At 45.5% G+C, this 12,985-nt stretch overlaps 1 protein-coding gene across 1 annotated transcript in view; it reads right to left on the bottom strand.

Annotated features, from left to right (window-relative positions):
* The window catches only part of LOC124717053 (eIF-2-alpha kinase activator GCN1), a 265,579-nt gene extending 252,958 nt beyond the window's left edge, over nucleotides 1-12,621 (bottom strand). Inside the window, exons 1-2 of the mRNA XM_047243734.1 lie at nucleotides 12,467-12,621; nucleotides 12,287-12,389 (exon numbers count right to left, since the gene is read on the bottom strand). Of these exons, the coding sequence (XP_047099690.1) occupies nucleotides 12,287-12,389; nucleotides 12,467-12,481 (118 nt within the window). The 5' untranslated portion in view covers nucleotides 12,482-12,621. The remainder of the gene's footprint in view (nucleotides 1-12,286; nucleotides 12,390-12,466) is intronic.
* Between the last annotated feature and the right edge of the window lie 364 nt (nucleotides 12,622-12,985).

Below are 12,985 nucleotides of genomic sequence, written 5' to 3'. Positions count from 1 at the left end.
TTTGCTGCCACAAAATGGAAGCTGTGGGCTAGAGCCCATGACTGCACCTTGTGGATGGCTCCCTGTAGGTGCCGCTCAGCAACATCAGTATTGGTAGAGCAGTATGAAATGCGGAAGTCATCTGCATACAGAGAAGGTGAGACGGACGGCCCTACAGCTGCTGCTAGACCATTAATGGCCACTAAAAATAGAGATACACTCAATACAGAGCCCTGCGGGACTCCAATATCCTGGATATGGGATGAACTATGGGACGCATCAACTTGGACATGGAAAGTATGAAGCAAAAGGAAAATTTTGGATAAAAATTAGGAGTGGTCCTCGGAGACCCCACTCGTATAATGTGGCAAGGATATGATGTCACCAGGTCGTGTGATGCGCTTTTCATAAATCAAAAAAGACGGCAACCAGGTGTTGGCATCTGGAAAAGGCAGTTCGGATGGCAGACTCGAGGGACACAAGATCATCAGTGGTAGAGTGACCCAGGAGGAAGCCGCCTTGACATGGAGCCAGTACACCGTGTCACTCCAGGACCCAAACCCACCGCCGACACACCATATGTTCCAGCAGCTTACAAAGAACATTGGTGAGGCTGATGGGCCGATAGCTATCCACATCAAGCGGGTTTTTAATGGGCTTGAGCACCGGAATGATGGTGCTCTCCCGCCATTGTGATGTAAAGACGCCATCGCATAATATCCAGTTTAAGATGATGAGGAGATATCGCTTGTAGTCAGATGAGAGATGTTTGATCATCTGACTGTGGATCCAATCTAGCCTAGTATCAGTGTCAGGGGAATGTGTAAGGGCACTGAGGAGTTACCACTCTGTAAATGGGGTGTTATAGGATTCACTGTGGTGTGTAGCGGACATTCCCTCTCAGAGCTGTTTGAGAGTGAGAAAGGCTGATGAACACACAGAGCCGTTTAAATGCTATGAGGCGCTACAGGGAAGGGTGCTGCTTATGTCGCTGTAGAGATCGCCAATGCTCCTTAATTGCTTCAGCAACTTCCAGCTACCACCAAGGGACTGCCTTTCTCCAGTGGCACCCTGAAGAGCGAGGGATCACATTTCTGCCACAGAATGGATTGTTGTTGTCACCTGCTCAACCATCACATTGATGTTCCCGTGTGGGGGAGATTTAATGGAGATAGCAGAGATAAAAGTTTCCCAGTCCGCCTTCTTTAAAGCCCACCTGGGCAGGCATCCATGGGCCTGATACCGGGGCATGACAGGAAGATGGCGAAGTGGTCACTACCACACAGGTCATCATATGTTCTCCAGTGGATAGATGGGAAAAGTCCTGGGCCGCAAATTGATAAATCAATGGCCAAGTAACTATCATGAGCCACAATGAAATGTTTGGCAGCCCCAGTATTTAAGAGGCAGAGGTCGGACTAAGACAGTAAAGTTTCGACAACTCTGCCTCGGCCAGTGAGCATGGTGCCACCCCGCAAGCGGGTTATGGGTGTTAAAATCTCCCGTAAGTAGGAAAGGTTTAGGGAGTTGTTCAACCAGTGCAGCTAATACATTCAGGGATACTGCACCATCTGAAGGAAGATATACATCGCAGACAGTTATTTGCTGTGTCGTCCTTATTGTGACAGCCACAGCTTCAAGATGGTTTGGAAGGGGCACAGTTTCACTACAGACTACCGAGTTTAGGACATAAACACAAACTCCACCAGACATTCGATTATAGTTGCTACAGTTCCTGTAATATCCCTTATAGCTGCAGAGGGCAGGGGTCCGCACTGCCGGGAACCAGGTTTCCTGGAGGGCAATGCAGAAATCAGGTGTCAAGTTTGACAGCTGCCATAGCTCAGCCAGGCAGTGGGAAAAACCACCGCAGTTCCGCTGGAACATTCAATAGGGAAGTTTACGCCTCAGGGTAACATGCTGCCACTGACTTATTGCCTGAGCAGTCTGTATCCATTGTGTCTCAGTGTGCGGCGAGATCTAGGTCCTCAGTGGACACCAGAATCTCCACCTCATCCGCAGATGCAGAGCTTGTAGGTAGTGGTGGCGTGGGTGCCACCGCAATTCGCTTGGTCTTGGGAATCTTCTTTTTGGATTTCTCTTGCTTCTCCTTGGGTTTCCCTGGCTGGGAGAACTTCACTGATTCAGTCTCCGGGACTGAGGATGAGTGCGAAGACCTACAACCAGCTGCTTTTGGGCTCTTCAGCCACTGGCGGGTGTCATCTTTACCACTAGCAGAAACCTGGGAAGGGAATGACCCAAGGGACCCCTTCGTAGTGAAAGGAGCTGAAGAAGTCTTACGCTTCTCCAGCACAGAAGTGTGGGGACTGATATCCCCGATGGTTGGGGGGGGGGGGGGGGGGGGGGGAGGGGGGTGTGCTCCTGAAGTAGGTGGCACAGGAGCAACAGGGAGGGAAGTGTGTCCCCCCCCCATCATGGGGGCAGATGTAGCCTACCGGCTCTGAGAGGTGACTGGGGTTGGCAGAGCTGATGAGGCTAGAACTGTTGTAATGGCAGCAAAAGACGATGTCATATGTACAAGATGTAGCTGTTCAAATTTCCTCTTAGCCTCAGTGTAGGTCGGTCAGTCCAGAATCCTGCAGTCAGGCGAGCAAGGCACATGGTGGTTTTCGCAGTTGACATATATGGGAGGTGAGGCACATGGATTATTGGGATGTGATGGTCATCTGCAATCCCGACATGTCTCGCTGGAACTACAGTGGGAAGACATATGGTTCAACTTCCAGCATTTAATGCACCACATTGGGGAGGGATATAGGGCTTTACATCACAGCGGTAGACCACCACCTTGACCTTCTCGGGTGCTGTATCACCCCCGAAGGCCAAGATGAAGGCACCAGTGGCAACCTGATTATCCCTCTGACCCCGGCAGAGACGCCGGTCGAAATATACATCTGGCCGCACTAAACTGGCGCACCGCTCATCATCAGACTGGAAAAGATGATCCCTGTGAAAGATGATATCCTGGACCATATTTAAGTTCTTAGAGGGTGTGATGGTTACAGAAACATCCCCCAGCTTGTCACAAGTGAGTAACGTCCGTGACTGGGCAGAGGATGCTGTTTTGATCGAGACTGACACAGATCTCACTTTGGACAAGCCCTCCACCTAAAACTTGGCCTCTAAATGCTCCACAAAAAACTGAGGCTTCATTGTCATAAAGATTCCCCATCAGCTCTCGAACATACAAGGTACTCGGGTGAATAAGAGCCACTGCCATCCTTAGCCTGAAGTTCCTCCCATGGTGTAGCCAGGGACGTACTTCTGTGCCTTGAATTGAGCCCACGACGCTTGGAGACTGTTGGTGTTTGACCACCAGCAAGAGATGATGTACTACGCTTCACTGCATATCATCCACCCTGATGCCACCCATTCCGACCATGGGCCCTCCCCACTGGTGCCACCCAGCCACAGCAAAGGCCACCTGGCAGGATGGCCATTGCCGGGAGTCCCAATGCTCCATGGTGATGGGTATCTACTCCTTGGCATATGTGGGGAGTTAACGGATCAGGAATCAGCAGAGCTATCCCTGTGTGGTCGGGGGCTACAACCAACAGGGTACATGGTGGCCCCACCACAATGGACTGGCTACCATGCTGGATATGAGATGCAACCAAGCAAACAAGTCCATTATCATCATCAGCGTAGAAAAGGATACTACACAGTTGATGGAAAAATACATGCCCAGGAGGGTGACCTCGCCCAACAGTTGGAGAATCAGCAGAAGTGCAGATCCACGTTGACGAAGGACGCAATAGGTCTCGGCGCATGATGGACATGATGCACCGTGTAAGGCACCCTTCCACAATTGGCTCGCTCTTCAGGAAAATTTTGAAAAATTGAGGTCAAACCCTACAGGGCACCATCACAAAGGCCAAAATGTGAGAGACTCCTTTTAGTCACCTCTTATGACAGGCAGGAATACCTCAGGCCTATTCTAACCCCCGGACCTGCAGGGGGTAACACGAAGCTTGTTCCAATCATGGGAGGACCGACAGACAGCAACAAAGTGATCAGAGGGAATGTAAGAACTAGCGGGCTGAGGTACAAAGACTGCAGCCTTGGCAGCAGCGTCAGTGCCCTCATTTCCTGTCAGACCGATGTGACCAGGAACCCACATAAACATCACAGTGGCTGTATCAAGAGTGAGCAAGTGACAGCTTTCCCGGACCTGTTGCACTAAGGGATAGACGGTGGACAACACACAGAGGCTTTGAAGGGCACTGAGAGATGGAGCAGACGACACAATTGAAAAGCCTGTGCCACTGGATGTACCGCGTGACCTGATGCAGAGCAAAGAGCTCTGCTGTAAATACTGAGAAGTGTTCCAGAAGCCGATACTGAAAAACGTAGGTGCCAATGACAAAGGCGCACCCAACACCACGGTCAGTCAGAGAGCCATCAGTGTACACAAAGCTAATACCGTGAAGGCCATAAAATTGTAGGTGATAGAGCAAGGCTGGAGTAGCGTCCTTAGGAAGCAAATGAAGGCCAGGGTGAACACGAGCCACCGCAAGAAGCCAGGGTGGTGAAGGGTTTACACTCACTGGGAAAGTTGCAGGTAGTGTGAAGTTGAGCTGCATGAGGAGGAGCTGAAAGAAAATGCCAGAAAGTAACAGAGAATAGGAACACCACCATACTGGCAATCAAAGGAGTCATAAAAGGAGGTGGCATAGGATGGGTGGCTACGCGTGGCAGCCAAATGGCATGCATATCTGCTGAGGGGGAAGTCACAGTGGTAGGGCCACTGTAGTTTGGCAGTTTCTGAGTACAGACTCTCAACCAGGCTAGTGCAAAAGGTGCCAATGGCCAAACAGATGCCACAATGGTGGATAGTATTGAGGTGGCGTAAAAGGGTAGTACGTGCAGATGCATAAAAGAAACACCCATAGTCTAGTTTCGAACAGACAAGGGACCGATACAGATGGAAGAGGGTGGTTTGGTCTGCTCCCCAGGAAATTCCACTGAGGACTGAAACAACACTGAGGGACTGTATACAGAGGGCGGCCAGGTAAGACATGTGGGAGGACCAAGGAAGTTTCCTGTTGAGCCTGAGTCCCAGAAACTTCGTAGATTCAACGAACGTAAGAGTAATAGGCCCACGATGTAAAGATGGTGGAAGAAACCAATTGCGCCACCTGTAATTCAAACAAATGGTTTATCAGTGGAAAAACAAAATCCACTATCTATGCTCCATAAGTAAAGATGATCGAGACACCGTTGAAGATGCCACTCAGTAAGACAGGTCCCTGGCGAACTGCAATAGATGGCAAAAAAGGGTGCTGGAGATGTCCAGTGGAAGACAGGCCATAATAGGGTTAATGGCAATAGCAAAGAGGCAACGCTCAGGACAGAACCCTGTGGCACACCATTTTCCTGGATTAAGGTGTCCAACAAGACAGAACCCACACATACCTTGAAAAATCAACCTTATAAAAATTCCTGAAGGAAACGGGGCAGGTTGCCACAGAAGTGCCATGTGTAGAGAGTACAGAGGACACCAGTCCTCCAGCAGGTGTTGTAGGCTTTCTCCAAATCGAAAAACACGGACACAGTCTGGGATTTTTGCAGAAAACCATTCATGACATGGGAGGACAAAATGACAAGATAGTCAACTGCAGAATGGCACACTCAAGACCCACACTGTGCAGTGGCTAGTAAATTGCGATACTCATGCTACCACACCAACCAGGCATGAATCATAGGTTCCCTCACCTTGCAAACACAGCTGGTGACAGAAATGGGAAAGTACCTCAAAGGAAGGTGTTTGTCCTTACCGGACTTAGGTATGGGTATGACAGTGGCTTCACATCAGTGCCTGGGAAACATGCCCAGATGCGGTTGTACGTATGAATCAAAGTGCTTGCCCACAAGAGAAAGGTGCTGCAACATCTGAGTGCGAACATCGTCTGGCCCTGGGGCAGAGGATCGGGATGAAGGGAGAACTTGATCTAGCTCCCTCACGGTAAAGGCGGCATTGTAGCACTCACAATTCTGACAAGATAAAGGTATCGCCTGAGTCTCTTCTACTCATTTCCAATGGAGGAGAGGGGGGTGATAGTGGGAGGAGCTCAAAATCTCCGCAAAATGGTGGCCCAAGGTGTTGGAGATAGCAACAGGGTCCACGATGACATTGTTTGTTACTGTCAGGCCGGAAATTAGAGAATGGATCTTGGTTCCAGAGAGCCATCAGAGGTTGGTCCACACAGTGGAAGAGGAAGTGGAACTGTTAGAACAACTAGTGAATGAAATCTAGCCAGATGTTTTGCTATCCCGAAGAATGTGATGACACTGTGTACATGACCGTGTATAATAAATGCAGTTGACCATTGCAGGATGACTAATAAAAGTGCGGAGAGCACGTCTCCACAAACTAATTGCATTGCGGCACACCTCAGTCCACCAAGGGACCAGGACACGGTGTGGTATAGAGGAAGTGTGAGGAATGGAATGTTCTGGGGCAGTAAGGATAACATTTGTAAGATATTCTACCTGGTCATCAGAACTAGGGAAATAATTTTCATCAAAGATTGCCAGGGAGGAGTAAAGCCTCCAGTCAGCCTTAGTAAGCTGCCATTTGGGTGGGCAGATAGGTGGGATAGGAGTCAGCATACAGATAGCACATGGGAAATGGTCACTGAAGTATGTGTCAGAGAGAACAGACCACTCGAAACAATTGGCAAGCTGGGCAGTGCAGAAGGATAGGTCCAATCAGGAACGGGTGTGCATGGAGTCTGTAAGGGGCGTGGGTGCGCCTGTGTTAAGGCAGAAGAGGTTAAGTTGATTGAGAAGGCCAGCCAAGAGGGCACTACTTGGACAGGTTCTGGGAGAACCCCAAAGGGAACAGTGCACATTACAGTCACCGAGCAGCAGAAAGGTTGTGAGGTAGCTGCCCAATAAGCTTAAGGAAGTCTGCCATGGTGACATCAAAAGACTGAGGGATACAAAGGGTACAAAGGAAGAAGGTCAAGTAAGGAAGGAAAAGGTGAACTGCAACAGCTTGAAGGTGGGTATGGGTAGTCAGAGAGATGGGGGTGGACTATTATCATCATCCTGTGTGAGCAGCATGACTCCCGCATGAGATGGAATGATGTCCTTGGCGGAGGGGGGGGGCGGGGGGGGGGTCAAAATGGACTGGGAAGAAGAAATGTGAGAGCTCAAAGCAGTTGTGAGGACACAATTTTGTTTCCTGAAGGCAGGGAACAAGTGGACACTGGAATTCTAACAGCAGCTGTAAATCCTCCTTGTTGGAGCGAAGATCACAAACATTCCACTAGAGGAGAGTCAGGATGAGGAAGAAAAGAAGAATGTCACCTCAATGGCTGCCTAATTCCAGCCTTTGAATACCCGCTGCTACAGGGCACACAGGCTGGAGAAACCTGCTCCATGACGTCTACAGAAGCATCAGCATTCTCCTTCTGTCAGCCTGCGAAGTCCAGGTCAAAAAAACGGTTGGTGGCAAGCACCGTTGACACGGAAGTCAGCTGAGCAAGGGTGTCATGTGGTGATACCATTGAAGAGGACCGCTGAGTCGGTGAAGGAGAAGACTGTTTGCCTTTGTTTGACTTCTTGGAGCCTTTCCGGTTGGTGGAGGAAGACTCAGATGTTGGTTGGCTGGAGGGACATAGGAACTATTCTACCCCATCAGAGGAGAGCCACTTATGAAAGTGGTCATGTCATATACCAGTTCTGCACTAACTTCTCTACAGCACTTTATGTGGACATGACCATCAGTCATCTGCCAACCGAAACAAATACCACCGCCAAACTGTGGCTGAAAGCAAACTTTACCACCGAATGGCACTACCTGCTTGAGTTCAGTGGCTTATTCACAACTTGCAGTGCTCGCAAAATGTAGTCAACCAGGACAATGTAGCATACAGGTGTGTGTGGCGTGTGTAAATTATTTAACATTTAAAGACTATATAATACGAACAGAAATCTTCTCACTATGAATTACATAATACTATTGTATAATGCTACTGTAAGCTAGTTATATCTGGTGTTTTCAGAATTGCTACAGCTATGGGTGTGTCACAGTCAGATCAAAGCTACTGGAGACACACACATATCTCAGCTTATAAAAGTTAATTGATGTAACAACACTCTGTAAGCATTTTATAACTGACTGCAATCTCATTAAGCATGGTTCTGACCTAGCTGATTTTACCTTGCTGGTTTATTCATTTTTTTATTGAGAGTGTTTCTCATAAGCACAAGCTCCCAGCTATACAGACAGTACAGCGCTTTTGATATACTAGCAACTATTTTACCAAGACTGACCTGAAGGCGGTTGCTTAGTCAACTGTAACTAGTTAGCACATTTTAGTGTCTTAAAATCTTATAGTGTATGCGATCTAGACAATTATAAATGTATGGGGTTGGTTTCTTTTCTTTACCTTTAAAATAAATAAATAAAAAAGAAAGAGACAGAACAGTTTTATTTACCAAAGTTGGCTCTTGTCAGGGATGACTCTTCTATTGATACCTCTCCACACTGTATCTTCCACAAGAAGTGGTAATTTATTTTATTATGGATATACCTTACAGTGACAAATGTTTGTGGCATGGGAGGGGTGGGGGGGGGGGGGGGGGTGGCAAGGAGGAGGGGGAGGTGGTGTTTTGAAGTATGGTTGTGCAAGGTACTTGTAGAGATTGGACTTGAACTACCACGTTGATGACACTACCAACAGCAGCAACCAGTTAAGCAACACATGCTGTCGAATGCTTTTTGTAGTGTGTTGCTCAGTTTTCTTTTCTTATTATGAAATGAGTGGAGACCTGCCTGAATCACCACACTTGTTAAAGTCCTCCTCCTGGAACAGGGAGGTTGTGCACCAGCCCTGAATCGAACACATCGGCTGGATTAACTATGAGGGTCAGTGTGTTGGTCGGCTGGATGTAGTTTTCAGGCTGTTTTCCACATATCATTACGGGAATATAAGGCTCTACCCAAGTTCCACCTCAGTTACACAATTCACAAACAGTTTAAAAAATTTTGCTCACTTTCAAGCGAATAGCACTACATCCAGGCAGTTGTGGTACACATATTGCGCCTGGTGGGGGGATTACAATTTAACATCCAGTTGGCATCGAGGTCATTTGAGGACAAGCACAAGCTTGGATTGTTTCAAAGATGCGGAAGGAAATGAGCTGTGACCTTTCAAAAGAAGCATCCTGGCATTTGCCTGCAGCAATATCCAGGAAGGGGTTTGAACAGCTGTCCCTGGAACGTGAACTCTGTGTGCTGCCACTGCACCACCTCACTGTGTGTGTGTGTGTGAGAGAGAGAGAGAGAGAGAGAGAGAGAGAGAGAGAGAGAGAGAGAGAGAGAGAGAGAGAGAGAGGGGGGGGGGGGGGACGGGGGGGGGGGGGCAACAGAAAGGGCATCTGGTCACCTCAAATTAACTTTTACAAATCCATAAATAATCATCCCAACCCTGTGTCAATGTATGACAAAGGAACAAGAAAAATAAGATTTTTGAAATGAGTGAAGAGACTAATAATAGTCCATTACAGGGTTTGAGTACTGCCCTCAAAACACCAGAAGGAATTAGCAAGCCTTATGAGCATTGTGTCAGGTCTGCTGTCGCATTAGCACAGAGCAGAGAGACAGGCCGACAAGCCTGCAGGAGGGAGTAGGGCTTGTTCCTCAATCTCCTCTGCCCTTGATCATACAAGTTCTTGGGGTTGTTGTTGTTGCTGTTGTCCCCCCCCCCCCCCATGGCCAACTGCCACATCATGTAGTACCTACATAGCACTTGCAAGAGTTCCAACATGGAAAAATAAATCACACAGACAGATTCCAACCAAAATCAAGTATATAAATCCATTTCAATTTCAAATTTCATCTGCCCACAATATTCTACCTACCTACTCCCCTCATATGTAACAGATCCATTATTTCTTTTCTTTTTTTTTACACACTGTTAATATGTTAGCTATCTTCATCCTCACTGTTCATTAGTGCACATAAGCCAAACTTTCTGCTCAAGGGCAGCTGCCCATTACAAACTCTGACAGAATTACACTTCTCTGATAATATGCGATAAGATAGTCTACACCTCATTCGTCCAGTACACTTGTGGTTATTAAACCGGCAACTCTTCTTTTGGTAGAATGGGTTCCTGGGTACGAGCACGCCACATCACAAATCCCATGTCAGGTTTGCTCACTTGTGGGTGTTTCTGGCAGCCTCACCCACCAGTATTAGGTAGCAATAGATGGTCACTGTCCAGCTGTGAACTCATATTTACACAAGGGAGGAGTAGTTCTTCCCACCATTCTCCGTAGCTCTCATTGTTAATTAGACCACAAGAGCAAACTTTTCACTCTAGTGCAGCAGTTTATTCCTAACTCTGATAGAATCACATTGTAGGTGGTCCATGCCTTGGAAACGCAAGCAATCTGTGAATTATCTTACTATTTCCTCAAAAGTACTAGCAATTCTATTCATACACGTTAATTCATTTCAAGCAGTTATCACACAATGTAAAACATCCACTCATCATCTGGTTACAGAAAAACATTCGATATGAGTTGTCAGCTTTAACCAGTGACATGGGAAACACTAAACAAACACAGTAAACAATATGGCAACTACTGTGTTAGTGGACATTTTCATCAAACGGGCTAGCTACAGATCAGCCTGTGACAGCAATCTTTAACATTATGTCACTGGCCAAAGCCAAACACTTCTATCTAGCATTTATCTAGCATTCCTCTTGACACTGTTGTCCAACCAACAGATCCTTCAGCCCCACTCAACAGTACTAGATCATTCTCATTATTCTTTTCATCCTAAATGTCACTAGGCATTTTACTACACACGAAACAAGAGCAACCAGCAAACAAACTTATTTGATGGTCTCAAGTTCACATATTACAAACATACCTGCCAGATAAAATGCGACACCACAATACACTAGGCAACAAATCAACAAACAAAAAGGTATGAATGACATGAACTATTGTCTGCATCATCCAGTAAGAAAACATCACCATCAAAATAAACAGAACTCATGTTGGGTCACAGAACCAATTATCAGTGCTAAGAGTAGACATGCCAAAAGATGTTATAACTGTGACTGGATTAAACAATAAAAAGGGAAGTTATTACATTATTTCAAAAGGTGTATCTCTTTCTTTCTGTAGCCTAGATCCAAGAGTCATTCATCAAACAGCCTATTATATTAATTATCAAAACTACCACTCATGAATGGCAAGGAAGGAATTTCTGAAAATGGTAATTTTATCATAAACTAATACAAATTTAAGAGTTAGGATGTATTTTCTGAAAGTATTGGGCTGGAGGATAGCCTTACATGAAGTGAAACAAGAACAAATAGGTTAAAAAAAAGAAAAACACTGAAGATTAGAGGGCAGATAGAGTAACTAATGACGTAGTAGTGAAGCGATCTGGAAAAGAAAAACAGATTTATGGCACAACTTGACTAAAGGAAGAGCTCATTTGATGCACACATCCCGTGGCATCAATGAATAATCTATTTCGTTATGGAGAAAAGTGTAGGGGGATAAAATGTTTGGAGACAAGGCCTCACAATATGGAAACGCTTAAACTAAAAGCGGTGAAGAAATACATTCGGAAATAGTTCACATTTATTTCACATAGGCCTACAAAATTATAAGATTCTGAATAACCCAATACAAGGTTGCAATCAAAACGATTATTGGTAAACAATGACATGCTATACTTTTGGGAAAATGCCATATTCCTTCACTATTATAAAATAATGACAGCATAAATTCTTAATATAATAGGCCTACTGTTTGCTGAGGCGAGCTATCAGTAATTTTCCTATTACAAACAACCGGGCAGATCGTGCCTCAACTCCAAATACAGATTGAATACAAATGAACATTCCAGAAAAATCTGATTTTAATAGAAGATAGTACTTTAAAACAATCCTCTCTCAAATCACTACCTAGCGGGGGGGGGGGGAAAGACACCTTAAGCATTGTGCTAAGCAATATCTGAGTTACACCAGGAATGGACCGATTCGCGGTGCACAAGTAGAATAAAATCCACATTTAATTTCTTCTTTATATGTCTGTAAATTAACAGTTCTAGCACAAATAACTTTGTTCAGCGTTGACCAGTTGTTCTGGTTGATTACGAAGGCAAGTTTCCAAACAAACATATACACAATCATATGGCTCAAAGCGGAACTTTCTCTCAGTTTTTCCACAACATACGTTAATTAAATGACGTTTATATCAACAGAGTCTATCAGTCAATGTCATATCTGCAAAAACGAAGGCATACCTTCCTTTGACAAGACGTCAACTACATCGTCAATGGTTGTTTTCCGTTCTTTCCGGCTTGCTGTTTGTATTCGAATGTGTAGATCTTTCAACGCTTTTGCCAACTGCAAGAGAAATGTGGAACTTGAGACATACCGCTCTTGTTTACAATACAACACAAATCCACGTGACAACACTATACCTCTGTATCAGCCATTTTACTATAAACTGAATGCTTTGTTTTAATCACAAGATGATTTACAAATCGTATCTAAAGGTAAGAACGCCTTTTCTGTCATAGAAGCGAACTTTAATTTGAAAACACTCGCACACGAAACACGACGGAGAAATCACTGTACCAGAGATGTAACGGTAAGTTACATTCAATATCTTTGAAACATGTATTCGGGAAAGATGTCTGTCTTCACATCATCAAAGATCGCATGATCGAGACCATGCAGTTAACCGCTGTGCATGGACGTCCGCGAAAATTTATGCTGTAGCAAGAGCACACATTAAGAGATTATTTTATAAAAGATAAAACAGTGATAAGTTAATATAAGTTTTCAATAAAGTGTACTATTTAAGGTAAAAACAAATTTGAGCAAAATGTCTTAGATTAACAACAAAAATTACGGTACGCTCTCCAACCAATTACCAGTATGCTGTCACATTTTCACACTCATAAAATTCATTAATAGACTAAAAAAGGATTAATGGT

The sequence above is a fragment of the Schistocerca piceifrons genome, chromosome 1 (genome assembly GCF_021461385.2).
Source record: "Schistocerca piceifrons isolate TAMUIC-IGC-003096 chromosome 1, iqSchPice1.1, whole genome shotgun sequence".
In the NCBI taxonomy this organism is placed as follows: domain Eukaryota; kingdom Metazoa; phylum Arthropoda; class Insecta; order Orthoptera; family Acrididae; genus Schistocerca; species Schistocerca piceifrons.
The sequence above is the reverse complement of the archived record's forward strand: the minus strand, read 5'-3'. Positions and strand labels throughout refer to the sequence as shown.